This window comes from Gadus morhua, chromosome 8 (assembly GCF_902167405.1).
Source record: "Gadus morhua chromosome 8, gadMor3.0, whole genome shotgun sequence".
NCBI lineage: Eukaryota > Metazoa > Chordata > Actinopteri > Gadiformes > Gadidae > Gadus > Gadus morhua.
The window spans coordinates 21,700,203-21,726,814 of NC_044055.1; the positions used below are offsets into that span (position 1 = coordinate 21,700,203).

At 45.7% G+C, this 26,612-nt stretch overlaps 3 protein-coding genes and 1 non-coding gene across 6 annotated transcripts; 2 read left to right on the top strand and 2 right to left on the bottom strand.

Moving 5' to 3' along the window:
- Positions 1 to 2,517: 2,517 nt before the first annotated feature.
- trnap-ugg (transfer RNA proline (anticodon UGG)) lies at positions 2,518 to 2,589 on the bottom strand. The gene has a single exon. It is a non-coding gene; the product is annotated as a tRNA-Pro (tRNA).
- Positions 2,590 to 2,847: 258 nt separating this feature from the next.
- septin2 (septin 2) lies at positions 2,848 to 12,362 on the top strand. 3 transcript variants are annotated; one of them, XM_030364936.1, is made up of 13 exons: positions 2,848 to 3,004; positions 4,034 to 4,074; positions 4,843 to 4,957; positions 6,358 to 6,444; positions 6,884 to 7,007; positions 7,127 to 7,261; positions 7,732 to 7,849; positions 8,256 to 8,357; positions 8,775 to 8,920; positions 9,139 to 9,261; positions 10,353 to 10,419; positions 10,692 to 10,786; positions 10,938 to 12,362. In XM_030364936.1, the coding sequence occupies exons 2-12, from the start codon at positions 4,051 to 4,053 to the stop codon at positions 10,776 to 10,778; spliced, it is 1,128 nt and encodes a 375-aa protein (XP_030220796.1). In that variant the 5' UTR covers positions 2,848 to 3,004; positions 4,034 to 4,050; the 3' UTR covers positions 10,779 to 10,786; positions 10,938 to 12,362. The 3 variants fall into 3 exon arrangements, with proteins under 3 accessions (XP_030220796.1, XP_030220795.1, XP_030220798.1); XM_030364935.1 differs by lacking the exon at positions 2,848 to 3,004 and having other exon boundaries at positions 3,858 to 4,074; XM_030364938.1 differs by lacking the exon at positions 2,848 to 3,004 and having other exon boundaries at positions 3,858 to 4,074; positions 9,139 to 9,222; positions 10,938 to 12,356.
- Positions 12,363 to 12,983: 621 nt separating this feature from the next.
- Positions 12,984 to 20,336, bottom strand: stk25b (serine/threonine kinase 25b). Its single transcript, XM_030364934.1, has 11 exons — positions 19,923 to 20,336; positions 19,087 to 19,317; positions 18,670 to 18,726; positions 18,416 to 18,524; positions 17,477 to 17,634; positions 16,986 to 17,171; positions 16,196 to 16,341; positions 15,616 to 15,721; positions 14,322 to 14,393; positions 13,619 to 13,755; positions 12,984 to 13,313 (listed from the first exon to the last, which is right to left on the bottom strand). Exons 1-11 carry the CDS (start codon positions 19,953 to 19,955, stop codon positions 13,274 to 13,276), a joined length of 1,275 nt encoding a protein of 424 aa, XP_030220794.1. The 5' UTR covers positions 19,956 to 20,336; the 3' UTR covers positions 12,984 to 13,273.
- An 847-nt stretch (positions 20,337 to 21,183) lies between these two features.
- Positions 21,184 to 26,600, top strand: LOC115549631 (mitochondrial fission factor homolog A). Its single transcript, XM_030364950.1, has 7 exons — positions 21,184 to 21,314; positions 21,816 to 22,037; positions 22,425 to 22,606; positions 22,872 to 22,963; positions 23,248 to 23,424; positions 24,886 to 24,961; positions 25,503 to 26,600. Exons 2-7 carry the CDS (start codon positions 21,821 to 21,823, stop codon positions 25,632 to 25,634), a joined length of 876 nt encoding a protein of 291 aa, XP_030220810.1. The 5' UTR covers positions 21,184 to 21,314; positions 21,816 to 21,820; the 3' UTR covers positions 25,635 to 26,600.
- Positions 26,601 to 26,612: the final 12 nt, after the last annotated feature.

The window sequence follows — 26,612 nt, forward strand, 5'->3', positions numbered from 1 at the left end:
AGAGAGATCTCTCCCCTGCTTTGCTGGTGCACTCTGCCACGGCCCAAACTAGGTTATATTAATACACGCCTTCACACTATCTTGGGATAAACCTGAGGGCTACTTTAGCGTCAGGCGGCTTGCAGTACAACCATGTCAGCAGTCAACAAGACACATTTACAGCCCGGAATTAGTCAAGGGCTGAGTGGCGTTCATGCAGGAGATTTAAAATGTCCTTGGCTAAATTAAAGTTGGGCTTGAAGAAGTGAGAGGTGCCAGCTAAGCAGGCCGGCGCTTATTTTAAATGGCGGAGCATTTAAAAGGAGGTGATGATGGTGAGAGGCTATGGCACAGATTGGCGAGAGGGGGTTAGGTTGGGGGTGGAGGAGCTGTTGTGTGTGTTGTGGTTTAAGGGCTGATGCATTTTAGTTTATTTGACACTGATAGGATATTTGATTTAAGCAAGCAGGTCAAAAGAGGAAAGGTGTGATCGGGAAATTGACCCATCTACGACCCAAGGGGCCCATCTAAATGTACATGAGCTACTCTCAGCTCGGGTTCAAGGATGATGAGTATACAAGCGATGGCTGTCATTTTAAATATATAATATTATGGGTATATGAGATGCTTTACAGTTTCTCTCATCTGATATGCAAAAAAATCCTGAAGCACAACAACAGTATGTTAGATAAAACAAAATCAATACGGACATTGATACCTCATTACAATTGACTACAGTGATGCTTGGTTCAAAAGAGGAGTTTTCACTCTGGGACGGTGCAAAAGTGTGTGCAAGAGACATAGTTGGGAGACATCATCCAGCCTCAAATATGAGGATGGTCAAGTCTGCTTGTGTGATGTCAATGAGTTACCAGAGATGTGTGTCAAAATCAGAAATAATACCTAACCCAACCCTCTCTCTCTCTCCCTCTCCCTCTCCCTCTCTCTCTCTCTCTCTCTCTCTCTCTCTCTCTCTCTCTCTCTCTCTCCTTCTCTCCCTCAGCCGCTCTCCTATCCCCTCTGTCCATCTGTATTATCACCCTCCGCTCTCGCCCATGACAGAATGGGCCAAGGAAAGAGCATTTTAACAAACAGTAAAGTAAATTAACCATAGGTTTGAATCATAGCAGTCCATCACACCGCCCGGCCCTCACTCCACACACGGCAGTGTGAGTGTGTGTGTTGCCGCCAAGGGGCTTAAGGTATAATGACAAACATTGTACCCCCTGTGGTGGGAGGGGGCTCCGCGACTGGGGAGGCCGGGGGATTGCTATTCAGCGGACATATGCCTGGACCCGGGTTAAGTCCAGCTGTGTGACTGGAGCTGACACCTGGAGGAGGAGGAGAATGGGGAGGAGGATGAAGAGGAGGGGGGAAGAGGGGAAGGAGGAGAAGAGGTGGTTAAGATGGAGTAGGAGGAGGGGAGGAGGTGAAGAAGAGGAGGAGAAGGAGAAGAGGAAAATGAGGGGGAGTGGCAGAAGGAGAAAGAGTTGGAGGAAGTGGTGGAGGATGAGTAGTGGAAGAGGAGGAGGAAGAGGAGGAGGAGGAGGGGAGGAGGGGCTGGGGCCACAGTATTCGATAAGCCCCTACTGGGTAAGGACAGACAAGCATGAAATTGAGCATCTTTTTTTTTTTAAGCTTCCACATTTGCTCCCCCCTTTGAGCTGCTGCAGTGAGATTATGTTTGGCAATGAGTGTAGGCAGTTGGCCTAGGAAAATGATCATTGTGTTTATCTATAAGCAACCTTTAACGTTTACCTCCTAAGGCCCTCTGCAATTGTATGATAACTTCCACCGGTGGTTGAGAAAATTATTTGAAAAAACGCTTTAGGCTACTGGGAGAAGAACTGTGTGTACAGACCTATGACCACACCAACGGAATATTATAATCACTTCTTCTACATCATTCAATCAGGTATTATTAGGCCTATTATGTTGATATATAATAGGTGGACTCACAGACACAGACTGACTATGTAAAGCGCTTTTGGTACCTTGAAAAGCGCTACATAAATGCAATTAATTATTACTATTGTAAAAAATGTTGATTGATGAGAATAGGAGACGCAACTAGATATCTATATCTATATAAATACCCAGCATCTCCCAGGAAGGGTCAATCTTCACACAATCTGTTCTCCATGGCTGGTTTATGACTTGTGTGTTCTGGAAGCATCTTGATAAACGCTTTCAATGTCCCTCCGTGGGAGCTGACGTTTTGATGATTAGTCTGCAAACATATTTCGAAATAGGCCTCTGCACGCAAGTCTACTGGTGGAAAGCACAGGACATGACAACATGGTGTTGGGTTGGTGAGGGGTATAAATGTCAATGTTTGAGAACCTTGATTGTGTTATGGAACGGATGTAGACCACAAGATGGCAGTAGATGTTTGGCTGTTCTACCACATGGTGTAACACTGCATTTGTATTTCAGTCGATGGAAAGTGTTGACTCTTTTCCCAGCAGAATTGACGATCAATTGATCTTCACAAAGGAATTCACATACACAGGTGAAAATTGGTGACACAAAAAGACTGGGCTCGTCCGGGATTTGAACCCGGGACCTCTCGCACCCAAAGCGAGAATCATACCCCTAGACCAACGAGCCACATGATGGATGGCCGAGATCACAGGTACTTGAACATTATATACTCACGATACTTCCAACGCTGCAGAAAATCTGCGAAAGTCAATTACAACGAATGTTCCCGATGCACGACTTTCGTAGTATCGTACCTCAGTGAGGCATATTTGTTGCAAATAAGCTAGTATACATTTTAAGATATTATTGTATTCACTTATTGACTGGTCTATGATTCTAATCAGCTAAAAAGTAAAACAATTAATGTATTTGTGTAATCAGTGGAAAATCAGAACCCGTCCGGTTCATCGCGCGGTGCATTGTGGTCCAGACTGAGGAGCTGCTGACCGGAATGTGAAGAATCCGAGGTGTCCGCCAGGCTTCTCTTTATCACTGCGAATATTTCTCCACAGAAATATACAAGTATTGGACTACATATAAGGTAACACTACGCATATATTGGAGTATCGTTCGCTTTTTAAGTTAATCCATCCGTTATTTTTGACTTAAACTCAACCCCTCGCCATGGTTGAGTCAACATCCTGTGGTACAAGTCACAGGTAGCTAGTCGTTAGAGCTAGTTAGTGTTGAAAACCTCTTTCAATCAGATATTATACTGCCATTTATTTTGGGTATTTAGGTATATGAATCGGACTGGTGTTTGAATTAAACCTCAGCGCCATGGTTGCGTTATTGTTGCATGGAATTGACGATAATTAAGCACTTTCTCTCGTAGCCTGTGTTGTGGCTAACTTAATGCTGGTAGCAAGTTTCAATCAGACCGACTTGACCAGATCGGCTCGATTGAAACGTGTTACCAGCAGTAGAACTGTGGTCGTTTATTGGAGATATCAGAGAATGATGATTACTGGGCTGGACGTAGCCCAGTGATCCCATCTCTCTAATATCTCCTATAAACGATAACATATATTGGTTAACGTCCACACCTCAGGTTGCTGTAGGTCATCAAACACAAGTCAACATCCGTGTTCCTCTAACACGACAATACCACACACGACTACTGACATGTCCTGCAAATGATTCACTTCTAAAAATTGGATTATACTAAGAAATACCACGGACAGACCCATCAGTGACAAAAGCTACACGCGGCTACTTACAAGTAAACTACACATGGATACATCTAATCTGTCATCCAAAGCTATCTGTTATTTCTTTGTCCACGTTGTGATTAAGATGATGTTTATTGACCACCAATCGTACCAGTTGAACGAGTGAAACTGAGTGTTTGTGGTTAAACACAGCTCGGCAACCATTCACAGCACAACCCTGACTTCCTGTCTCTCACAAACACACACAGACGCACACACACGTAGGCTTCCATCCCCACACAGAGAGACTCCATTTCACAAAGACAGCCTTCAACGACAGTTTGCTTGGATGCTTCTGTAACAGTTTGGATATTTTTCGTATTGGATTTGATGTGTTTTGAACCTCTTTTCCATGGCAGATCCAACGAATGACGATATGTCTCAGGCAGATAAAATGAAGGTGAGTTGCAGTGAGCAGCTAAGTCATTATATTCATCTAGCAACTGACAAGCTCATGCAGTGCAGCACTAACTGCTTGATGATGTTCAGATCAATCGCTTCCTTCTAACGCAATGACTCTTCGAGAAACACTCAGAGCTCCTGTCACTGTAGTCTTGCATTGTTTTAATAACAACTCTTATGGCTATTCGTATGATTGCTCGTAGAACAGTTTTGCAATGGAATGTAAATGTAAGTCGATCCTCAGAAAGCTAGGTTTCCCACATGCCCAATATGGGCGGGTCTGTAGAAAGCGTGAGAACACATGGTTTTCTCACACACGTACGTAATGTTATATGTTAATCCCCTCTTGCTGAAGCTGAACATTCGACTGTTCCAACGGTCAGCTGCCTTGCCAGTCTGTAGTCTCACTCTCTATCCCCCCCCTCTCTGTCCATAAAGTGCCGCAAACATTGGAATGCTGGGCCAAAGAGTGCTTCTTGCAAATACGCACAAGATGCTGCTGCCCCGCTTAAATGTACTTCCTCATTGTGGACTCGCTTCGTAAAACAGATGTGTTCTCCACAGGCTTCTAATAACAGCCTGTCACATTGTTAGTCATAAAGCAAAATGTGGTTCTTCAACTTCAAGCAAAAACACTTAATCATACACTGGATGCTGAGTCGAAGAGTAGTATCCCTTTGGTTTATTTAAAAAAAAAGAGTGTATTTTCCCCCAAATACGATTAATTTGACAGCTGTATACCTTGCATGTACTTGTGTATCCACAGCAAGGGCAGTTCACCAATCCAGAGACACCGGGGTACGTGGGGTTTGCCAACCTACCCAATCAGGTTCACCGAAAATCGGTGAAGAAGGGCTTTGAATTCACCCTCATGGTGGTCGGTGAGTACATGGTTGCTGCCTCTTCAGACTCGTGGACACTGTCTGTATGTGGTATGTTCGTCTGCACTAGATGAGACCAGTGTGGAAAGGAAAACAGTTGTGGCCTGACAGGAAGTGCTAACATTTGTGGAATGCATTTTTTGTGTGTCGCCGTCTTTTGGCATTTGGCAGACTCACATTTTGCTGCAGAACAGGAAATTATGAGTTTTTAATCTGCATTTTCAGAATACTTCACTGTAAATGAGATCCCATCTTTAACATGGACACGTCCAATATTGACATTCAGAACCGCCGTGGCTTGTTGATGTGGTAGACCTTGAGTCTTCAAGTTGTGATCTATTTCGGTCTCTTGTGAATTAATGGTGGATATATATATAGTACATTATGTTTAACTACATGTTGTAACTGCTCAAGCTAATATTGAGGCCTCTTTTCATGTTTGACCCTCATTATTCATCCAGTTGGTGTCAGCAGCCAAGTATATTTTAAACATTAGCCCGTCTTCCGTGTGCCTCTCTAACCGGGGGAGGCGGACACAGAGACCCTTTTGTACGCCGCCTATCTAGTCATCCTAAAATACACTGGAGAGGAATTCAGCTCCAGGCCAATGGGGACTGATTCACATTGGACACAGCCTGCCTCTTTATTGATAAGCTGCACATTACAATGCATTAGCAGGGCTTGTTAAATTGGCAGAGATTTAAATCGGTATGCAATGGAAGAATGTAATGCATGCAGCTAGATATCAAGCCCATCAGAGAATCATTGTCTTGCACTTTAAAATGTTCGAATCAAAACCCTTAAAGGGGACATTATACCACCAGGTGTGAATGTGATTAACATTCACAAGCCGTTTTGAAAATCTTGGTATTCTGACATCACTAGTGAGCGTGTCCCCCTAGATGTCTGTTGGATAGATGAGCAACGTTTGCTACAGTCCACTATGTAGGCTGGTAGACCGATCTATCCAGCACACATCTAGGTGGACATGGCCACTAGTGATGTCAGAAGACACACATTTTCAAAACGGCTTGGAAGGGCTAATCACACTCACACCTGGTGGTATAATGTGTCACCTTTAAGTGTAAACCTTTGTGGTGAACGTATTATAAATGTAAAAAGACTCATCAGTTCACCTCCAGAAGCATTCCTCCTCCTAGTTGGTGTTGATCAGCCTGGCGAACCCTGAGTTAATATAAATGTTAAGTACAAACACGAGAACATTGTGAAAGAATGTCTCTTCGTTCTTTCTTAGTCTTCAAAGGGGACCGTAGTGATCTAAAGCAGTGTAATAGGGTCTAATAGGCCCAGTCCATATCAAAGTGTGGTATGATATGAAATCTGACCGATTGGGTCCCTCAATACCCCATCTAATGGATGATCTCTTCTGTGTTCTTCAGGGGAGTCTGGCCTTGGGAAGTCCACTCTGATCAACAGCCTGTTCCTCACGGACCTCTACCCTGAGAGAATCATCCCTGGGGCTGCAGGTAGGTCCACAAAACCCCATTCAACTGTGATGGGTGTCCAACTCCCAGCTGAAGGGTACTAGATGTGTCTCCCAATGTCCACAGTTATATTCCAGCTTGACCTCTTGAGACATTGTTCATAACGCCATACCATTTGGGGCCGGCAGTAATAATAATAGCAGTAGCTCAGGAGGTAGAGAGGGTTGACTGGTAACTGGAAGGTTGCTCGTTGTCCCTGAGCAAGACCCTTCACCCTGACTGCTCCTGTCCTCGTCCGTGGTTGACTCCGCCGTCGGTGTGTGAATGAATGGTTGTAAGTCACTCCTAAATTGGGTAGGGTAGACGTCGCAGCTGAACGAGTAGATGTAGATGGCACGGTGTTCTGTTGACGTGTCACAAACAGAGAGAGCCGGTCACGTGTCTCTCTGACTTCCTTTCCCTCCACTTCCTCCTTCATCAGAGAAGATCGAGCGCACCGTTCAGATCGAGGCCTCCACCGTGGAGATCGAGGAGCGGGGGGTTAAGCTCCGCCTCACCGTGGTCGACACCCCCGGATACGGGGACGCCATCAACAGCCAGGACTGGTATAAACCCCCCTCTATACACTTAAAGTGAAGCATCCTCCATTTAACGGTTTTCATTTCTGTCATTGTAAGTACACAACAATGATTGCATACAAATATGGCCCTTTCTCCCGCTGTAGCTTCAGCACCATCATAAGCTACATCGATGACCAGTTTGAGCGTTACCTGCATGACGAGAGTGGCCTGAACCGAAGGCACATCGTGGACAACAGAGTCCACTGCTGTTTCTACTTCATCTCCCCGCTGGGCCACGGGTGGGTTCTCCATTCACTCCTGTATCCGTTAACCTACAGTTAGACGATACAACCCGACAGCAGGATGCTTCCCGACTGGTTGGATTGTAGCCTCCGCTTTCACTTTCAGTTTCACTGTTATGGGACCAATCACTCATTTAGTTTGAAAAAATGTTGGGGTCTAGGTAAAAGCAATTCAAGACTTAACTTCTAAGCGTTAAGTTTAGGGTTTAGAGATAGTGGAGCACTGTCTGAATAATGCTGCAATTCAACAGATTATTCACTTGTTATTTAACGTGGTCATGCAGCACATTTTGAATGCATGCTTTGCTTGTTCTCAGCCTCACCTTTTTAGTTGATTTGGATAAAAGTGTCTGAAAAACGAAATGCAAGTGTAACCCTTTTGGAGTTCCTCCTGTTTTAATGTGTAAACATGTTGCTCAACATGTTTTCCCCTCCTGCTCAACATGTTTCCCCTCCTGCTCCCCCAGGCTGAAGCCCCTTGACGTCCAGTTCATGAAGGCGATCCACAACAAGGTCAACGTGGTCCCAGTCATCGCTAAGGCGGACACACTCACGCTGAGGGAGAGGGAGAGGCTGAAGCGCAGGGTAAACCAGTCTCAACCAGTTTAATTTTATATCACAATGATTTGAGGAGGATTAGAGAGGAAGGGAGGTATCGCTAGGTGCAAGGACAATCTATACAAATTGATGTATCAATTGTTAAGTATTTATATAAACAAGGTATATACAATTTTATATAAACATCATGATTAATATTTCCACAACAATTTGTCAATAGTAAACGGTTATAGGAAACATCAGGTGGCAACATAACTTGTCTTTAGAAGAAACCAAATGCTTGATTTAGACAAGCATTTGGTTTCTTCTAACGCTAAGGGGAAGGGGTAAGGGGTAGAAATGGGATTGGGCCGTACCCCTTCCCCTTCAAAACAAGGGGGAGAAGGAGTAAGGGGTCTGAGACTAACAGTGAGGGTCTTCCTCACCGGTGTAGATTCTGGATGAGATCGACGAGCACGGGATCAAGATCTACCACCTTCCTGACGCCGAGTCCGACGAGGACGAGGACTTCAAGGAGCAGACCCGGATCCTGAAGGTACGCCCCGAGGGGGCGTTTGAATGAGTCCTCCGTGACGCCTAACACACTGTAGGCACAGTCCCGTCAAGGACGTCCCGTCCTCTGACGCCAAGGACGGGAGAACTAGTGCAGTTCAAAATGTTTAGGGAATACGTTTACGCACCGTTGAAGACGTTGTCGTCAAAAAGAAAAAAGTATGATTGAATGTATGAATATATAGGTGACGTAGTAAGGGAGGGAGGGCCCACCCAGATGTATGATCCATACACCGGCCCACCAGTTGGTACAGTCCACCCGTAATGCCGGCTGGGTGGATCCATGCATTTGGATGGACCCTCCCACGTGTGCGTTCAATAGAGGGTGGATTTAGACCTGGCCATTGCTCGCCACACCTCCTGCTGAAACGGGGGGCCCTTTAACGTCTCCTCCCTCCAGGCCAGCATCCCGTTCGCGGTGGTGGGGTCCAACCAGCAGATCGAGGCCAAGGGGAAGAAGGTGAGGGGTCGGCTGTACCCCTGGGGCGTGGTGGAGGTGGAGAACCCCGAGCACAACGACTTCCTCAAGCTGCGCACCATGCTCATGTGAGTGGTCGCCCGGGGAGACGCCCGGCTTTAACGGCTGACGTTGGGATTCATTTGGCAAAACGTGTGCAAGTGTTTTATCACCATCATCAGCTAAAGCTCATCGCCAACGGCAGGCCCACAATGAGGGCACGTTTTACTCCAATCAAACCGGTTCCATTCTCTGCCGCTGATTGGCTGACCCGTTGCCCCCCCCCCCCCCCCCTCCTCCTCCACAGCACCCACATGCAGGACCTGCAGGAGGTGACCCAGGACCTGCACTACGAGAACTTCCGCTCGGAGCGCCTGAAGCGCGGTGGCAGGTTGTCATCACACGGTTATGTTCTGCCTCTCTCTCCTGCGTACGTACCCCTCTGTCTGCCTGCTTTTCTTCCATAACTCCCCTTCCCCCTCTCGGACCACCCACATCATCAGGGGTCACTTTAGACGTAGGCAGTGGGGGCCGTGTTAGCAAGGGGCAATTGTCCTTGCTTTTGTTCAGTTCATTTGATCACAATCATGAAGTAAAGCCAGACCCGTTTCTCCAGCTCCTCAAATAGTGTTGCATTACAGGATGTCGCACAGGGTGATGGATTACAACGGAGTATCAATCTGTCCACTTCAGCCCTGCTAATCTTGAGCCACATCTGGTTTGAATAGTTACATGGAAAACGTGACATTATTATCTCCCTTTAACTTAGGTTTGGTTCACTTTTCTTTATTCATGTGAATGGAGCTAGATGTGAGACTCTGTTAAAGCCACTCCAGGATACAGGAAATGGTTTTACTCACTTCCTGTTAGTGGGCTCGCCATCTTTCCAACGATGGCTGCCTTGGTTTGTCTGTTCCTCCTGAGTGGGACCGTGACCGAGGTACAGTCTGATTCATTTATTCTGGCGGAGGGGGGGTATCGCCTTTTTCCCCTGACCCTGACCGTTCATCGTAGCTCCCCCCCTGTTTTAATCTCTTGCTTCTTCCACCTGTTAGCTCCCTCTTCACACCTGCTCTCCCTCCTCTCGTAGAGTAACACCACCCAGACCGCGTTGACACCACTCTCTCTCGTGCTTCTTATGCTGCCGCTCCCCCTTCTCTGCCTAATGCTTCTAGAAACAAAGGCTCAGCTAATACGCTTGTCACACTCACGTGCACGAACCACACGCACACCAGACATCCTCTGCATGGGGGAGGCTCTCACTGTTCCTGCTCTGAAGTTCCACTTCCAGTTTAAATGCTTTGACACCTTTTGTCACTGATTTGAAATGAAAACACTCAAACTCGAATGGTTTTAAAATTGTGTCTGTGATATTGATAATCGAGTAATCTCAATTTGAATGAAAACCAACACATGATTGAATTTCTACATTTCCTCAAAAATAATCCTTAATCCTAAATCTTAGGCTAAGTGTTAGCATGTGGCGCGGCGTTAACTAGTGTGTGTGTGTGTGTGGTTCAGTAACAGGAAGGGGCCGGAGCCGGAGGAAACGGACAAGGACATGATCCTGCAGGAGAAGGAAGCCGAGGTGAGCTCCTCCCCTACGCTCCACATCTCACTTCCTGTCTGTTTAAGGAGGCTTTCTTCGTTTCCCTGTTTTATTTTTTTTGTTGTTAATGTGTCTTAAAAATGATAAGGCAAAGACTTATGCTTTATTTCTATCCAATCAGAAGGTTAAGTCTGGTTTGTGTTTACAGTCAAATGACAGTTATAAATGACCTATATATTAACTGACGGAAATGGAGAGTCCTTACAAACCATGGCTATGGATGGTTTGGTAAAGTGTTGCCTTGTGTACAGCTGAGGAGGATGCAGGAGATGATAGCCAAAATGCAGCTCCAGATGCAGAAACAAGGAGATGGCGAAGGAGACGGCCATCATGTGTGAACCCCAAGGTGAGGGCACACACTCTCACAGACACACCAACACAGTGGGACACGTTTGTGCTTCGTCATCAAATCAATCAAATCTGAATGTTCAGTATTTTCCCAGTAAAAGTCCTTGGATGACGTTGGTGATAATCCAATGCTTTCGGCCCCATCGCAGGTCTGTGAGCCATGGCCTTGTGGGCTGAATACGACTGACTGCTTGGGAGACCTTGAGGTCCTTGACTGTACAAGTTGCCACTATGTTATTTTATTTCACTAGAACTTGGGATTTTTCTTTTATACCAAACGATATATATCTATTCACACTATTATGTTTATGTCTACTTATTATTGACCTTGCCAGTTTGCAGATATCAGCCTTTTGCCAGCCGATGAAGTAAATTTGAGCGGTTTAGTGGAAGCACCTTTTTATTTTTTATGCCAACATACAGGTTACCGTTACTTTATTTTTTCTCATTGGAAATGTTATGTACTATAGTCCTGCAGGCCATAAACCCCTATCATATGGTCGCTTTAGGATTTTCCCCCCTTTTTTCTTTTGACAGAAGTCCACAACTGTGAAAAGAAGCTTCTTCTTTTGTGCAAACTAGCGTTACAGCAAACGGTCCCATTTCCAACATCGTCAAAGACAAAGCGTGCTCTGAAGTCGTTTCGTGCCGACGAGTCGCTGTATTTGAAGGTGCTAAACGGCCTTCCCTTTAATGTTTATCCCGGCATGACGCCCCTGGGTCGCGTGTTTGTGTGAATATCTGATACTTTGAGTGAAGAACTGTTTTCAGATCAGCCTATCGACTCCCATCTTAACGTTTGACAACCCAGCCCCTAATCTTGATTATTAACACCAGGATTGCTGTAAGTGTGTGGGGTAAGTGGTCCTCCCAGTTCCGCTCTCCTTGTGACTTGAATACCCTGACCTGGTCCTTTCTGACGGGGGGAGTAGCTGGCGTTGTGACTGTGATGTGCCTGTAAGGTGTGTGGACCCCCTCGGACGCCACGTCCGCAGTGTAAGGTCACGTGTTTTTAAATGTCAATGAGTGGTGCATGCTACCAAACAGATTTAAACTGCCCAGCTGTTTTAATGTGATGCTTTTATGACTGAATAATGAGGTGTGAGGAGTTACGGGGAGCAGTTTATGAAGATTGTGTCATCGGGCCCATACTATACAAACCTTTTTTTGTTTTGTTCTCTGTAGCTGGATATGTAGGGGCGATGACACACTGGCATTTAACTGAAGGAGGGTTCTGAGGTCTGCTTCTGCAGCAAAGTTGCTAGGCAATGTCGCATTTACCAACATAAAGAAAACATTGTTGAAGTCCTATTTCAGTGACATGAAGTACTATGTTCAAAAGAGGTGAAAGGTTAAGTTTTTTGGATTTTCCAAATAGATTATAGATCCGTTTTTATTGGGTCTTTATGACTCTGTAGGATGATATGGGATATTTGATCAGTGAAGCCAATATATCTTCCACAAGCTAAGGCTAGTGTCTATAAGAACATTCCACCTTACTGCCATTTTAGCCAAAATTTTACAAAATAGTTATTAATGCATATGTTGTAATAAATCATTTTAGCAAACTTGCAGTATACTTGTTATTTTTTCTGTGACTATATTTTGTCAACCAACAGCCAAACTCCTCCTTCTACACATTAATTTTACCAACTCTTTCACTACATACCTCACCCTACCTTTTGTGTACAACTGCTTTTAATCGCACCGTAATGCCAGGAAGAGATTACGGGGTCATGTCCATATTGGTCGTGCGCCGCAGGGGACGGCCTGATTTAGCTCCCCTCTGGTGATGCCTTGTCCCGCTGACCTCTGGAACGCCAGGGGGATTAGTGTACGGCCGGGGTCAAGCACTGGTAAGCCTCAATGAGTTGGACCCAAAAGATACCAACCTGTCTTGAGGTGGTAACTGGCTGCTGTGGGATGATGTGTGTATGCATATCTAAATGGGAAGGAAATGCATTGCATGGAGGAACAACATGTAAAGAGGAGTAAATTAACAAATGGTTATGGATCTTGTCAATCCAAAAACCTAGCCAGCTTTTGACCAAATGCTTTAAAATGAATTGGTGCATGTCATTCTAGACAGAGCATGTGTGATACAGCCTTCAGAACAGCAGTGGCTGCCTCTGGCGACCCCCTCCACCTCTAGGGTTCGTCAGGAATCAAGATCATTCACCTCGAGGAAAAACAACTGTTTGACATTTTCCATAGACTTTATTATAGGACTTCTTCTCAACCTTGCAGGTATACACAATGCTCTGAATGTCATGGCTTTGTCATCTTAAATACTCTCCATTCTTTAAAGAAAACTGTAAAAATATTTAATTATAACTAATTTAAAGATCTTGTTGGGGTGGGGGGGGTGTTGGAGGAGAAAAACTATATTTTCTCTCTGGTCCTGGTTTGAAGGGAGTGGGGGTCCTGGAGACAAAAAAGGACCGGGTTTGGAAGGGGGGGGGGGGGTTTACATCCAGCTGGTCGTTCACCGTGAAGATGGGGTGGTGTTACCGTTTAAGGAAAACCTGGGAAAAGAGAAAAAAAATAAATCAAAGGCCAAACCATTACAGAACTGTCCAGAAGAGCACCTGGTCCTCCTTTATCTGTTACTAAACAACCAGGACTTTCTGTGTGATAGGAACCCCCCATGTCTATCCCACACTGTAAATACTACCGCGGCACGGACAAGGAGATACCAGTGATGATAAGAGTACGTAACTGCCCTGTAACAGTAGGCGAGCGAAGACCGGGTGTTTCACGACGGCCCCAGCCACCGTCAAAAGAAAAACCTGCTCCCATATGATCTCTCGCTCTCTCTCTCGAGCCTCACCTGCACACCCTCTCCATCATGTGCGTGACGAGGCGGTCCGAGATGCCGGGGCACGACTCCTCGGCCAGGTTGAAGGCGTTCTCCAGCTCCTCGATGGCGCCCACGCCCCCGCCGGCCGCCCGCCTCTTCTCCTTCAGCTGGGCGACGTAGAGCCGGACGCGCGTGTGGAGAGAGAGAGATGGGACGACACGGGGCCGGATGAGTGGTGAGAGATACGGGTGGAGTCAAGAGTGCAGTAGTGCTCGTCTCCCAGCTGAAATGCACTGGGATCGACCCCCCCCCTGTCCACTACACACTACCTGGTGGCGTGGCTGAGCCAGAGGCCCTGTCCCCTCCCTGTAGTGCTCGTTAGTAACGCTCCTGAATTCAACGGGAATCACTTTGAAATGAGAACCTGTTGCAATCATTTCCCCGAGGACTTGATCTTGTGTATTCATACCACTGGAGCATGTAAACATTTTAAATCACGTAAGAGATTACAGATTTTACAATGTAAGACATTTGGCAAGTACCGTTATCAATAGCCTGTTTCTATGGATACACGGGATTGGGGAGCAGTACCAGGTGAGGCATCCTGCTCAGGGGGGGTCTACAGGTGGACATTGAGGTTCGAACCCAGAAGCTTTTGCTGGAAACACATGAACCATTAACGGAGCTGACGGAGCATAGAAGCAGTTTTAAAGGACTATCAGAGCGGACCTACCTCTCTAAAGATGGGCGTGACCAGAGCTGACAGACACTGTGACTTGTGTTGCCTTTTCACCGAATCTGCTGACTGGACAGAAACACCGAACACATTATAAACAAAGGACTCATGGTGTGTACTTCTGTTCTCAATGTGTTTCTGTGTGTGTCTTTCTGTGTTTCTGTTTGTGTGTGTGTTTATGTGCATGCGTACTTTGGTTGTGTGTGTGTGTGTTCCCCTGAGGCTGTTTGTTTGTACCTCTGGCTCCCACACATGCAGGGGCTTAAACGTGCAAAGGTGCGACTATGGCCATAGTCCATCAGGGCTTTGATCCCACACGCGCCTGATGGGGGGGGGGGGGGGGGGGGGGGGTGCTTAAAGCATACCAATGGTTTTTATTTTGTTTTGTTGAATTGAGGGAACCCACACAATTATAACCGCCATGATGCATGAATGACGTTTAATAATCTATTTGAGCGACTCATTGGTTTGAGAGACATTACCTGTATTTGGTATAAGCCTCCTTCATATACGTGTGGGCTATATAATACACAGACTGAACACACAGTTGATATTCACATTGGTGCTTTCCTCACTGATCTTCTATCTGGCGAGGCTGGGTTTGGATGGTGGAGTGCGGACATCAGGCTGCGCTGAGGCCTACGTGGGGCACTTCATCTGGCCTCTTTTTTTATCTCTGGAGGATGTGGGCTCGTCTCTTTATCTAGCACGGATGGGAGCTCGGTGCCCTCCTTCCTGCCAGTGGGTGTAGCTCAATCTGTGTCTGCACAGCCCAGGCTGTCTGTGTGTGTGTGTACCTATTGTTCTGTGCATGTGTGCGTGCGTGCGTGTCTACCTTTTGATCCGTGGTGTGTGTGAATGTCTAGCTCTCGATCTGTCTGTGTGTGCATTTCTGTGTGGGTGTGTGTGTGCGTGCCTCCTGGTCTTTGTGTGTGTGTTTGTGTGTGTGCGTGCCTCCTGGTCTGTGTGTGTGTGTGTGTGTGTGTGTGTGTGTGTGTGCTTCCTGGTCTGTTTGTGTGTGTTTGTGTGCGTGCGGTGTGGGTTCCTCCTGGTGTGTGTGTGTGCGCGTGCCTCCTGGCTTGTTTGTGTGTGTGTTTGTGTGTGTGTGTGTATGCGTGCCTCCTGGTCTGTGTGTGTGTGCCTCTTGGTGTCTGTGTGTGTGTGTCTGTGTCTGTGTCTGTGTCTGTGTGTGTGTGTGTGTGTGTGTGTGTGTGTGTGTGTGTGTGTGTGTGTGTGTGTGTGTGTGTGTGTGTGTGTGTGTGTGTGTGTGTGTGTGTGTGTGTGCGCGTGCCTCTTGGTCTGTGTGTGTGTAGCCCTTCTGCAGCTTGTTCATGGAGCTGGGTCTGACGGTGGGGAAGGTCCACATGGGGGACTGGCTGTCGTCTCCGTCGGCGTCCCTGGGAACCCACACGGAGGAGAGAGCAGTGAGAAACCCTCCAGGGCCTAGTACACCCAGAAGGCTGTTTCCACACCCCCTCACCTGAACATGGGCATCAACGTAAACCCTTCTCTGTACTGCAGCCTGAAGGTATTGTTGACAGGTCAGGGCGTTGTATTGGCCCCGCCCTTGCTCTGATGGATCTTTTGTATGATCCTTTCTAAAAGATCCTGTAGTGTTTCAATTTATTTTATGGGAATAGCATGTCTCTCTGCTTGTCTGTCTGTATGCTTGTCTGTCTGTCTGTCTGCTTGTCTGTCTTTAAGTCTGTTTATCTGTCTGTCTGCTTGCCTGTCTTCAAGTTTGCCCATCAGCCTTGTTTGTCTGTCAGCTTTCTATGTCTGTATTTTTGTTTGTCTGTTTGTCGCTATGTCTGTCTGCTTGTCCTTCTGTCTGTCCATCGGCCTGTCTGTCTGTGTGGGACCTGTCTCACATGTCAGAGTCGTCGGAGCTGGACTCCTCCCCGTGGCCCTCTGCCTTCCAGCGGCGGTAGCGGTCGATGAGCTCTGTCAGGTAGGGCGTCTTCTTGGTGTAGCGCGTGATGAACTTGTGCTTCAGGAGCTCCTTGGCTGTGGGCCTCTGGAGGGAGGGAGAGGGGGGGGGGGGGGGAGAGGGGGGGGGAGAGAGGGAGGGAGGGAGAGAGAGGGAGGGAGGCACAAAGCTCATCATTCAGTGTGAAGACCATCAGGAAGGAGTGCTTCCAGCCTTAACCCATCATAAAAACAATCTAAAGTTAATCCTTTCACAATTTATTTTCATTGTAATATTTGCCTGCTAGGCAAAACATTAAATCACTAGTCCTTTCTGTCTAAATGTTATTTGTGGTTATCCTGTGACAGGTACTGAACAACAGTTTAAAATCAAATTCCAGCCTTTCAGGACTGAAGCTTCCCTCAAGGGTCAGGGTCGGTGCACTTATTCTTCCTGTTAGGACATTCTGACTGTCAGGACTCCAAGTGACTCAAAGTGATTGGTATGTAGAGGGAGACGCAGGCCACCCAAACATCTTAGGCACTGGCACACTGCCCCAACATCCATTGGGCCAGTGTGCCGCCCATCATGGTGGTGATGGGTCGGTTGGGTCAGGTTTCGTACACACACACACACACACACACACACACACACACACACACACACACACACACACACACACACACACACACACACACACACACACACACACACACACACACACACACACACACACACACAGCTTCACTCACAAAGCGTGGGTCTTTGTTGAGGCAAGCCTCCACAAACTCCTTGAAGGGCTTGCTGTAGGGGCCCTCCAGGGTGGGAGGGGTGTTCTTGGGGATGAGGAAGAGGACCCTCATGGGGTGCAGGTCAGAGTTGGGGGGCTCCCCCTTGGCCAACTCAATAGCGGTGATGCCCAGCGACCAGATATCCGCCTTAGGGAAGAGGAACAGGGGTGGTGTGAGGACATTCTGCAGACACTTTGAATATTCAATCAATAAATGTGTTAAATATGTCAGATTTACGACTCGTGAATATGGACCATTTTTTTTAATCTCAAAGTTCCGAAAAAATGCCTTTCTCGATTAAAAAAAATACCAAAAATCTGGCTTGCAAAATGCCAGACAAACGTTGATTTAGGAAGACCTGGGGGAAGACCTGGTTCTAGTAAACCTATGCATTTACCTACTTACTACTGACCCACAAAGATCCTGAAACACACCAATACATCTCAACTCACCTTGAAGTCGTAGGCCGACTGTTTGATGACCTCCGGCGCCATCCAGAAAGGCGTGCCCACGAAGGTGTTCCTCTTGATCTGCGTGTCCGTTAGCTGGCCCGCCACCCCGAAGTCTGCCAGCTTCACGTCCCCCTGCTCCGACAGCAGCACGTTGGCGGCTGAGGCACAAAGAGATGGTCTGATGTTCCATCGGTCCACCACCTCACAGCCTCTGGGGCTGGGGGAGGGCTTTACATTTAGAGCATTAAGCAGACGCCTTTATCCAAAGCAGAAGTCAGGAGAAGGTGAAACAATATATCGCTGTCGGTGCAGTAAGGATGTTCATTAAACCAAGTGCCAAGCACTAACAATTGTTAACCCATTCCCCGTATACAACAAAGAAAGATAGGATAAGATGCTACACAACTAAGTACTATAACTTAGTACGACATACAATAAGTGCGTACTAAGTGCCAGGACGTACAACATACATGAGTAGGAGGGGTGGGAGGGGGTAGCTATACAGAGCCTGGGTGAACTCTGAACAGGTGAGCCCTGAACTCACCAGTGTGGTTGGGCAATGACACCAGGAATCCTATGTGCAAATCATGATCTTCTATTTTAATATGCTTTTGCTAAGTTTCCAATGGAAAAAAAAAAGAAGAAGATTTAAATTAAGTGCTTAGAACTAAAACTGGACGCTATTCTCAACCACTCAAGCCATACACTGTATACAAGATCCAGTATTCTACCGGACATTATTATTATGTCTTTATTTTCAGTACAGCTTATCAAGACGTTATAATTTGGTCCGTCCATTGGGATGAAAACAAGGCAGAGACACCGGTGACTAAACACAGCCAGGTCAGATAAAAGGTACCACTCTCTAGTTAGCCCAGAAACCAATAGCAGTCATTCACGTCGACTCCTGTGATCTGGAATTTGCAGTTGACTTCTTACCTTTGATATCTCTGTGGATCTTGCGTTCAAAGTGCAAGTACTCCAGTCCTTTAAGGATTTCCCTGAGAATCGTAGCGATGTAAGTCTCTTCAAGAGGGCCTGGGCGGAGCTAGCAGACCACACAAGGAGGAAGAGATGAGAGACATTAAGGCATGAGTATCTGTGATGTTACAAGATAACAGATGACATCATTAAATGTAGTTTATTATAGTTTATTTGAGCATTAGAGGTGGACGGTACAAGTGTCTTCTCACCAGATCTAGAGCTGAACCACCACCTAAATACTCCATGATAATCCACAGTTTGGTCCCCTGGGCAAAAAACAAACACGACATCAATGTACTGAAAGAGAGTCAAGACCGTCCACAGTTACTATCGCCATTGTTGGTTGGCTGTTGTGTTTTGGGTGCACTGCAGCCAACACACACATAATCATGCGTTGGTAAATTAATGTTTGCAGATAGGTAAGCACTTTTAAACATTGTTTTGTTTTGTGCTATGCCCCATTTGGCATCTATTGCACTCCAGACCTAACCCCAAAGGAGTGCCCCTTCTTTATGTTTTCATTCTTAGTTGTATTGTGTTGTATAACGTGGGACTGGGAAGCCCTTTGAGGCTGTGACTGATTAAGAGCTACACAGGTAAACTGGGACTTGATTAGGCCTGCTCACCTTCAGGTAGGAGCCATAATACTTGGTGACAAAGGGGCTGTCACACTGGCTCAGCACTGTGATCTCCTGCTGGATGTCTTCTATTTCATCCTCTGCCTCCTCCAGGTCTATGATTTTGATGGCCACCACCTCTTTCGTGCGGTTCTTGATGCCCTTGTAGACCTCGCCGAAGGAGCCTTTGCCGATGCGCTCCTGCTTTGTGAAATACTCCTCCGGGTCCAACCGAGAATTCTGGTTACACAAATAAAAACTTTAAAATAATTATTATCCAAAAAGTGTGTTCAAGCTGAAATGTATAAGTCATACTTGATGGCCAAACAGTTTTTTATATTTGATAAATGTTTATATGATATATTCTTAGAAGTTTGAGATGACCTGCTGCTAACCTTACTATTATAGTTTCCACAATTATACCCAGTATAGAAGCCTGTGCACTTGAACTTAGTGCTTTTAATGGGGTACTTAAGAGGCACTGCATGTCTTCATGGTTAAACTGTAGACGCTTTAAACAATTATGAAGGGATTGTAACAGAAGATACAAAGTTGTCATGTGTCGTTTTTGGGTGGCAGAGACAACATCTAAACATCTTAGCACCTGATATTACCAATGTACATATTGGCATCACCGTTATTCTACCATTCGTTAAAGATGTGAATATCTTTCATACAGCGTTATTACGCCATATCATGTGCAACATCGACGTTTGCTATTATGGTTTCCACGCTTCCCACCCATACGTCAATGGACAGCATGCTCAGAGACACCCAGGGGTTCGCCTCTGTGTCTGGGTGGCAGAAGGGAGGTGACACTAGTCTGGATCCCAGACTCCTCTTACCTGGTTCTGCATGTCTCGGAGGTGTGCCATCATCCCCCTGACAGGCTACACAGGAAAGGGACAACCGCGACCCTTTCGCTGTCAACGTGCAGTTGTCAAAGTCTTATTCCTTCTCGTTGTTCTTGCCCAATTCCTCTGGTTCTTAAGAAGCTAGGCGGCTAGCCAGCTAGCCCGCCTGCTGCTGGATCAACACCCAGTCTGCTGGCTCCGGCGGGGTTGTCACTCCGGGCAGCTGACTCAGAAGTCGGGCCACAAAGCGCTCTATATGTGTTCCGTATCCATGTATATGAATCGTGGTGATAAGAGGATTAAAAAAGCCCCTTTCCGATATGAATTTTTAAATTATTTTGACCAGAGTCTACAGCCCAGTTCTTCAATTGAAGCTTCAAAAGACAAAAATAATGGCATGTGCCGAGTGCGCATGCGCGGCATATTGAGGACCTAGGTTTGTGGGAGTTGTATTTCTACCAAGATTACCATGGCGACGGAACAGGGCTCATCATCCTAGGACTGTGTGTGGTCATCTCTTCCAGGAATATATATATATATATATATATATATATACATATATATATATATATATATATACATATATATATATGTATATATAAAGTATAGGGAATTTTACTTAAACAACAAAGACAGCGGTAAATGTTTGCATTAAAGTGGCCATCTCAATATGGATTATGCAATTGATGCAGAACCTTGAGAACAAATCTCTTCTCTGTTTTCTTGCTCAAGGTAACTGAGAACACAGTGGGTTGACAGTTATGTGTTCAATATGCACTTGCTTAATAAATATTTAAAATAAATCATTGAAGGTGATTATATCTATACACATATGATAAAAGCTACCCTTAATAATTTATATAAGTGGTTACACAGACACACACACAGACACAGACACAGACACAGACACAGACACACACACACACACACACACACACACACACACACACACACACACACACACACACACACACACACACACACACACACACACACACACACACACTCATTTGTGATTGACGATTAATAAGCACACTGTGTGCGTATTAGTCGCCGTTTGTCTATTTGACAGATACTGCTAGTAGGGGGGATTGTAGGCACTTTTCTCAAGTACCCTCCCGCGTTCTCTCCATCCAACCTAGTTGGTCATCAGAACACTTAAGCTCCGCTCTGGCGAACGCACCACGTCAAACAAAACGAGCGAATAATTACACACATTCTCCCCGTAGTAGTGTTGCCAGATTGGGCCAGATATCTAGCCCAATCTGGCAACACTGCCCTGTAGCCGCCTTCTGCCTCGCTCGTCGTGGCTCTGTTTATCTCATATGCCCTCCAGTCCCTGTCTGTTGATCGTATGAACTGAACATTGCAGACTCCCAAACGGTAAGTTTGGCAGCACAACAGGCCGAATAAAGCCGTTTTATGCGGATATGCCCGCACTAGCCAGCTAGCCTCAAGCGGTATCTCCAACGCAGGTCGCGTCCGTGACGCTCCTCACGGCCGAGAATAGACACTAGAGTTGGCATCGTTTAGCCTTTTAACACAATTGTCTATCTTCTGTGGTAGAATGACAACCCAATTAAACATTGTCAATGAGTCTTTATAACTAAATTATCAGACTTTGTCTCAAATCCCATAGATATTGGGTTGTTATTTATGGGCTGCGGTTCCCTCGGTGTCCTTTTCTTTTTTTTTCTAAAATCCTCAACAAAACGAAATTAGGTCCAATATATTATTATTCATTTCAGACCACCGACAATTTGTGAAATGCAATAAAGGGTGAAAGATCATACACTGTAAAAAAATATATGTAACGTAAAAATGGCTCTCATTACACACTATTGGCCCATGTTGTATTAGCTTCCTTTTCCTTGATGTCTGTAGACTGTATGAGTGGGCAAACCTATACCTCACCCTCTGCGGAGGAGACCGAGATGAACCGCATCCACTATGATCTGGAGTACACAGAGGGCATCAACCAGCGCATGAGAATCCCAGAGACCCTCAAGGTGGCCCCGGACGCTCACTCCGGGGGGCTGCCTGTGCATCACCTCTTCCCCTTCCCCACCACGCTCATGCAAGTACCCGAGAGGATCATCATAGCGGGTAGGCATGGCGACTTGATTCTTTTTATTTCTGTCTATCTTGGTCTTTGCTGTGATGTGTATCATATCAATACAACAACAAGACAATGAATCATTGGTAGCAATGGAAAGGAATTGGAGACGGAAAAACTGAACCAGACAAATGAGTGAGTGAATTGTTCGATGAGGTACAGTGTAGTGAATCTTAATAGTTTTGTTGGCTTACGGGTTACTTCAGCTATCAGCTCATCTGTTTTCAAATAATGGTATGGATTTCATATTTTGCAAATCATCTAAAACTTGTTTAAAGGAAGATCATTTCATCTGACATGCGGCAGAAGGGGATTTGTCTTTGGAAGTGTTTCTGTTGGATCAAATGCCCATCACCATCATCTCTTCAACTCTTCAGGAGATGAAGATGATCCTCGGTTCTCCCGACCCCACGACCTGGACCTGATCCAAACCACTGGACCTCCCATGGACCTGCTGGACATGAAGGCCCCCCCACGTACCCTAACCCTCTCTGAGCAGCCCCTGGATTCCCTGGAGACGGAGCAGACCCCGTCGCCCCAGTCCCACGTCAGCCAGGGGGTAGGCACACACCCATCAGGATTCATCCTAATTTGGTCCCTTGTGTTGTATTTCATCTGCTCTTATTCATACGATGAGTCATTGCTTACATTTCTATGATAAATTAATGCTAATGGGTGGTTGTGTGATCAGAACGCATCCCTAAGTATTGTCGCGTCGCGTATGATTTATTTTATTCCACACCAGTTAAACCCACAATGTTTCTTGGAATCGACCAGCTTCAACCTAAACGACGTAGTAATCCGTGGTGGTTCTGAATCCCCAGGTGCGCTCTCATTCACGGTCTCGACGGGAACGGAGCGTGAGCGAGAACCTGGCCCCTCGGCATGTCAGCCACACCGGCCGAGCGGACATGAGGTGGGTGCTGCTGGCTCACTAGCACGGAAACCACAGGACATGAGTCGCTCAATCGATGGTTGAATCGACAGAAAGCTAATACGGGTTTATCTTGATAATCGTTGACTTGTTCTTTTGTAATTTGTGAAGCAATTTTTGGTGGCTTTTCACTCTTTTTCTTTGAGCTGTGGTAACTCATTCATGGATTTATCTGAAAGACATTCCCGACACTCATTCAGTCTTTCACTCTCACATCGTTCACATCTCCTTCCTCTCCACCCCCCTTCCCTTCCTACCCCCACCAGTGTGTCCCCGTCCCCCTCGGCCGGCCCCCCGCCGTTCCGGGCGTGCCCCCCTCTCTGTTCCCCGGAGGACGCCAACTACAGCCTGTACACAGCGGGGGGCGTGCTCTGCTACATCCAGTCCACCACGCGCCGGGCCTACCAGCAGGTCCTGGAGCTCCTGGAGGACGGCCCGCGCAGGTGACGCCTCTCCCTCTCTTCTGGGGATGTGTAGCGGGGGGACTCCCGTCTGGGTTAGGGTCCATGTTGTTTGTCGTCTTAAGGCAGTAGCTCAGGAGGTTGAGCGGGGTGGACTGGTAACCGGAAGGTTGCTAGTTTGATCCCCGGCTCCTCCTAGCTGATAACAAGGTGTCCCTGAGCGAGACGCCTAACCCTGACTGGCTGTCGCCCTGCCTGGTTGACTTCGCCGTCGGTGTGGGAAAATGTGAATGACGGTTTTAAGTCCCTTTTATCTAAAATGACCAACAGAGGATTCAGACTTGTTTATTAAGGAGAAGGCTGTGGATTAGGGTATCTTGCTCGAGGATGCCTACATTTAGGCTTTGGGGGACATTGGGATTGAACCCCAACCCTCCTGGCTTGGAGTCAGAACACCCTGCCAACTACAATTCCCTGTCCCCGATACTTAATTCATTAGTATCTTATCATATATTTGGCTTTATTACAGTTCTGTTGTGACACCCTATTATGATGTCATCACTTAATTGAAATGGCAATAATCCTCAGCACAACAGGATGAGAGAGATAACCTCCAACCGGAACTGGAGTTAATGAGTTTATCCCTATACTATATGGTAGTCATTGTTATGTGCACAACCAACACTCCATAGTTGTTGAACCTGGCTCTGACAATCGTTACCAGTCAAACCCTTAAGATTCTACTAATATATAATCAAGTGATATTTCTATGTTTATTTCTCTTGAAGCTGCATAACTTTCGCACCATTCTGGACATTTTCTTGTGGTTACCTTAGTTTGTTTTATTCTATAAATACGTCTCAACTCATCAGAAGCAAGTCAATGTACTTGCAGAGAAAACACTTGAAATATAATCTGCTGTGCTTCCTATGGAAACCTGTATAAATCATTAAGAAACCCGTACCAGTTGGTCACCTTATCATAATGTCTTAACATTCAACGTCTGGACTGACTGGTTTTCTTAGCTTTAAAGGGGTCGGCAAACCAAGAGTAAAGTCACATACGCCAACATGCTCATACAACTGTATTAAGCTGTGCTCATATACATGTACATTACACCCGTTTCCATTCCTTCTGATAATATTAACTACAAATCCACAAGGTGGCAGCAAAAACAAATATGATATATGATTGACCGCTTAGTATTTAAAAGGCCCCTTTTTCTAACAATGGATTTGATTGTTATTAGCCATTACAAGCCATCGGAAAATCTGCCATGCGACTTATTGACATCACAAGCGGGACTGTCCCCCTAGATGTATGAAGGATAGATCAGTGAACCAGCCTACCCAGTGGAGTGTAGCAACTGGTGGGCTTATCTAGCCATCACATGTCTAGGTGGACCCTAATCAGACTTAAACCTGATGGTAAAATAGGGGCCCTTTTAAAAATGGCTGGGGTTAATATCTAGCTTAATAATGCCCAACAAACTGTTGTCCACAGGACCCAGATGGAAATGACCCTTGATTTAGCAGCTGAGGAGTCCAGTTTGGTGGACGCGTCCTCCCTGCGACGTCAGGTAACTAACCGACACTACATTACCACTAGGAGGTAAACCAACTCAAAAATAAGCCGGAACGTACAGATGGATACGAGCGGTGTAAGAATGCCTCTTGGAGTGCTGATAGTATTTGATCTATCTAGTGAGGGGTCAGCAACCTGCGGCTCTGGAGCCGAATGTGGCCCCTCTACCCCCCCCGCTCCATGTAGCTCTGATTATTATTTTTTCTTTTAATAATAAAAACTTTTTATCTTTTATCTCAAAGGGAACACCTCTTATTTTGGAGATCAAGGTGATACTGTGACACTGAAATAGCAAAATAAAGTGTTTTAATATTTTGTTCTACAACAATACATTTCATAAATGCAACCAACTATAGGCTATTGGTTATTTTATATCTAGTATAACTAGGTACAAAAGTTAGATGCTGTGTTATCTTCATTTTAGTGGTCGAATAGGTTTTGTGGCTCAAGATATATTTATTTGGTGGGAGGGACCAGAAATGGCTCTTCTGAGAGTGAAGGTTAACGATCCCTGATCTAGTGAACGGTTCTTTCAGATTGTGAAGCTGAACCGCCGTCTGCAGCTGCTGGAGGAGGAGAACAAGGAGCGCTCCAGGAGAGAGATGATTCTGTACTCTGCCACCGTGGCCTTCTGGCTGGTCAACACCTGGACCTGGTTCCGTCGCTAACAACCACCCACAACGGACCACTGGCCATTGACTTTCCCAAACGGCGGTGGTCGGATCAAATTCTTCCTTCCATTTTCTAGTCCTCTCCCTTGCATGGTCACAATGTGAACCAAGAAACAACCGCCATGTTAGTCCTCTCAATGGTTATAATCTTACAAACACTGCCCATGGGTGATAGTTTACAAATGGGTGGGGTGACTTATAAAAGGATAAGCAATAGAGTGAGACAATTGGTTTGGGAAAGTAATGCTAGACTGACAGTTGGAATCAGGTTATCTTGTTATGGGTTGTGGTTCAGTAGTTTGATTGAATGTTGTTTTGCTCTTAAGTGTCATAACATGACAAAATCTAGAGAGGCCATAATAATTTCCCTAAATAATCATTGCGTCTTACCCAAAATAATGTACAACTGTGTGTATACTATTTATTTACAATATTTATGAGTATTGTTGCAACACTTGAGTTTTATAGTGTTTATGGAGCATTGTAGCAATTGCAAATACACAGTAGTTTAGTTCAACATTTTGATACCATTTATTATCTTGAGTCAAATGATGAAGGATAATGGTCATGTATTTTAATTTAGTTGGCAATGGTTTCTGGCAATGGATGTTGATGACCAAAAAGAGTAAATGCATGAAGGTTTTTTCCATTGATTCCACATTGTATGCTGGAAATAACTAGATTGCTATAAATATGTGTACTTGATGTCTGTGTATATAAAGTAATTATGTGTATATAAGAAAATATATTTCATTCTGGATGAAAGATCAATGTGAACCATGTCCATGGGCATTTAGTGAGAAATCCCAACGGGCTTTCACAACAAAAATGCTATTTGCTGAATGAATATTGCGTCTGTGATGATGTACCTATACTGTGATGTTAGACATTCATTCTTTGTCTTAATGCAAATATGTATTATTTCTTAATACTTCAGTGTAAATGATAAATGAAAGATGTTGATGATGTGTCTTT

Coding starts and splice junctions, on each gene's coding strand:
- septin2 (XM_030364935.1), top strand. CDS start 4,027: ATGGCAGATCCAACGAATGACGATATGTCTCAGGCAGATAAAATGAAG. Junction 7,262..7,731: donor ATCTCCCCGCTGGGCCACGG/GTGGGTTCTCCA, acceptor CTGCTCCCCCAG/GCTGAAGCCCCTTGACGTCC. Junction 8,358..8,774: donor AGCAGACCCGGATCCTGAAG/GTACGCCCCGAG, acceptor TCCTCCCTCCAG/GCCAGCATCCCGTTCGCGGT.
- stk25b (XM_030364934.1), bottom strand. CDS start 19,955: ATGATGGCACACCTCCGAGACATGCAGAACCAG. Junction 18,727..19,086: donor ATTATGGCTCCTACCTGAAG/GTGAGCAGGCCT, acceptor TTTTTTGCCCAG/GGGACCAAACTGTGGATTAT. Junction 17,635..18,415: donor GATCCACAGAGATATCAAAG/GTAAGAAGTCAA, acceptor TTTGTGCCTCAG/CCGCCAACGTGCTGCTGTCG.
- LOC115549631 (XM_030364950.1), top strand. CDS start 21,821: ATGAGTGGGCAAACCTATACCTCACCCTCTGCGGAGGAGACCGAGATG. Junction 22,964..23,247: donor ACCGGCCGAGCGGACATGAG/GTGGGTGCTGCT, acceptor TACCCCCACCAG/TGTGTCCCCGTCCCCCTCGG. Junction 24,962..25,502: donor CGTCCTCCCTGCGACGTCAG/GTAACTAACCGA, acceptor CGGTTCTTTCAG/ATTGTGAAGCTGAACCGCCG.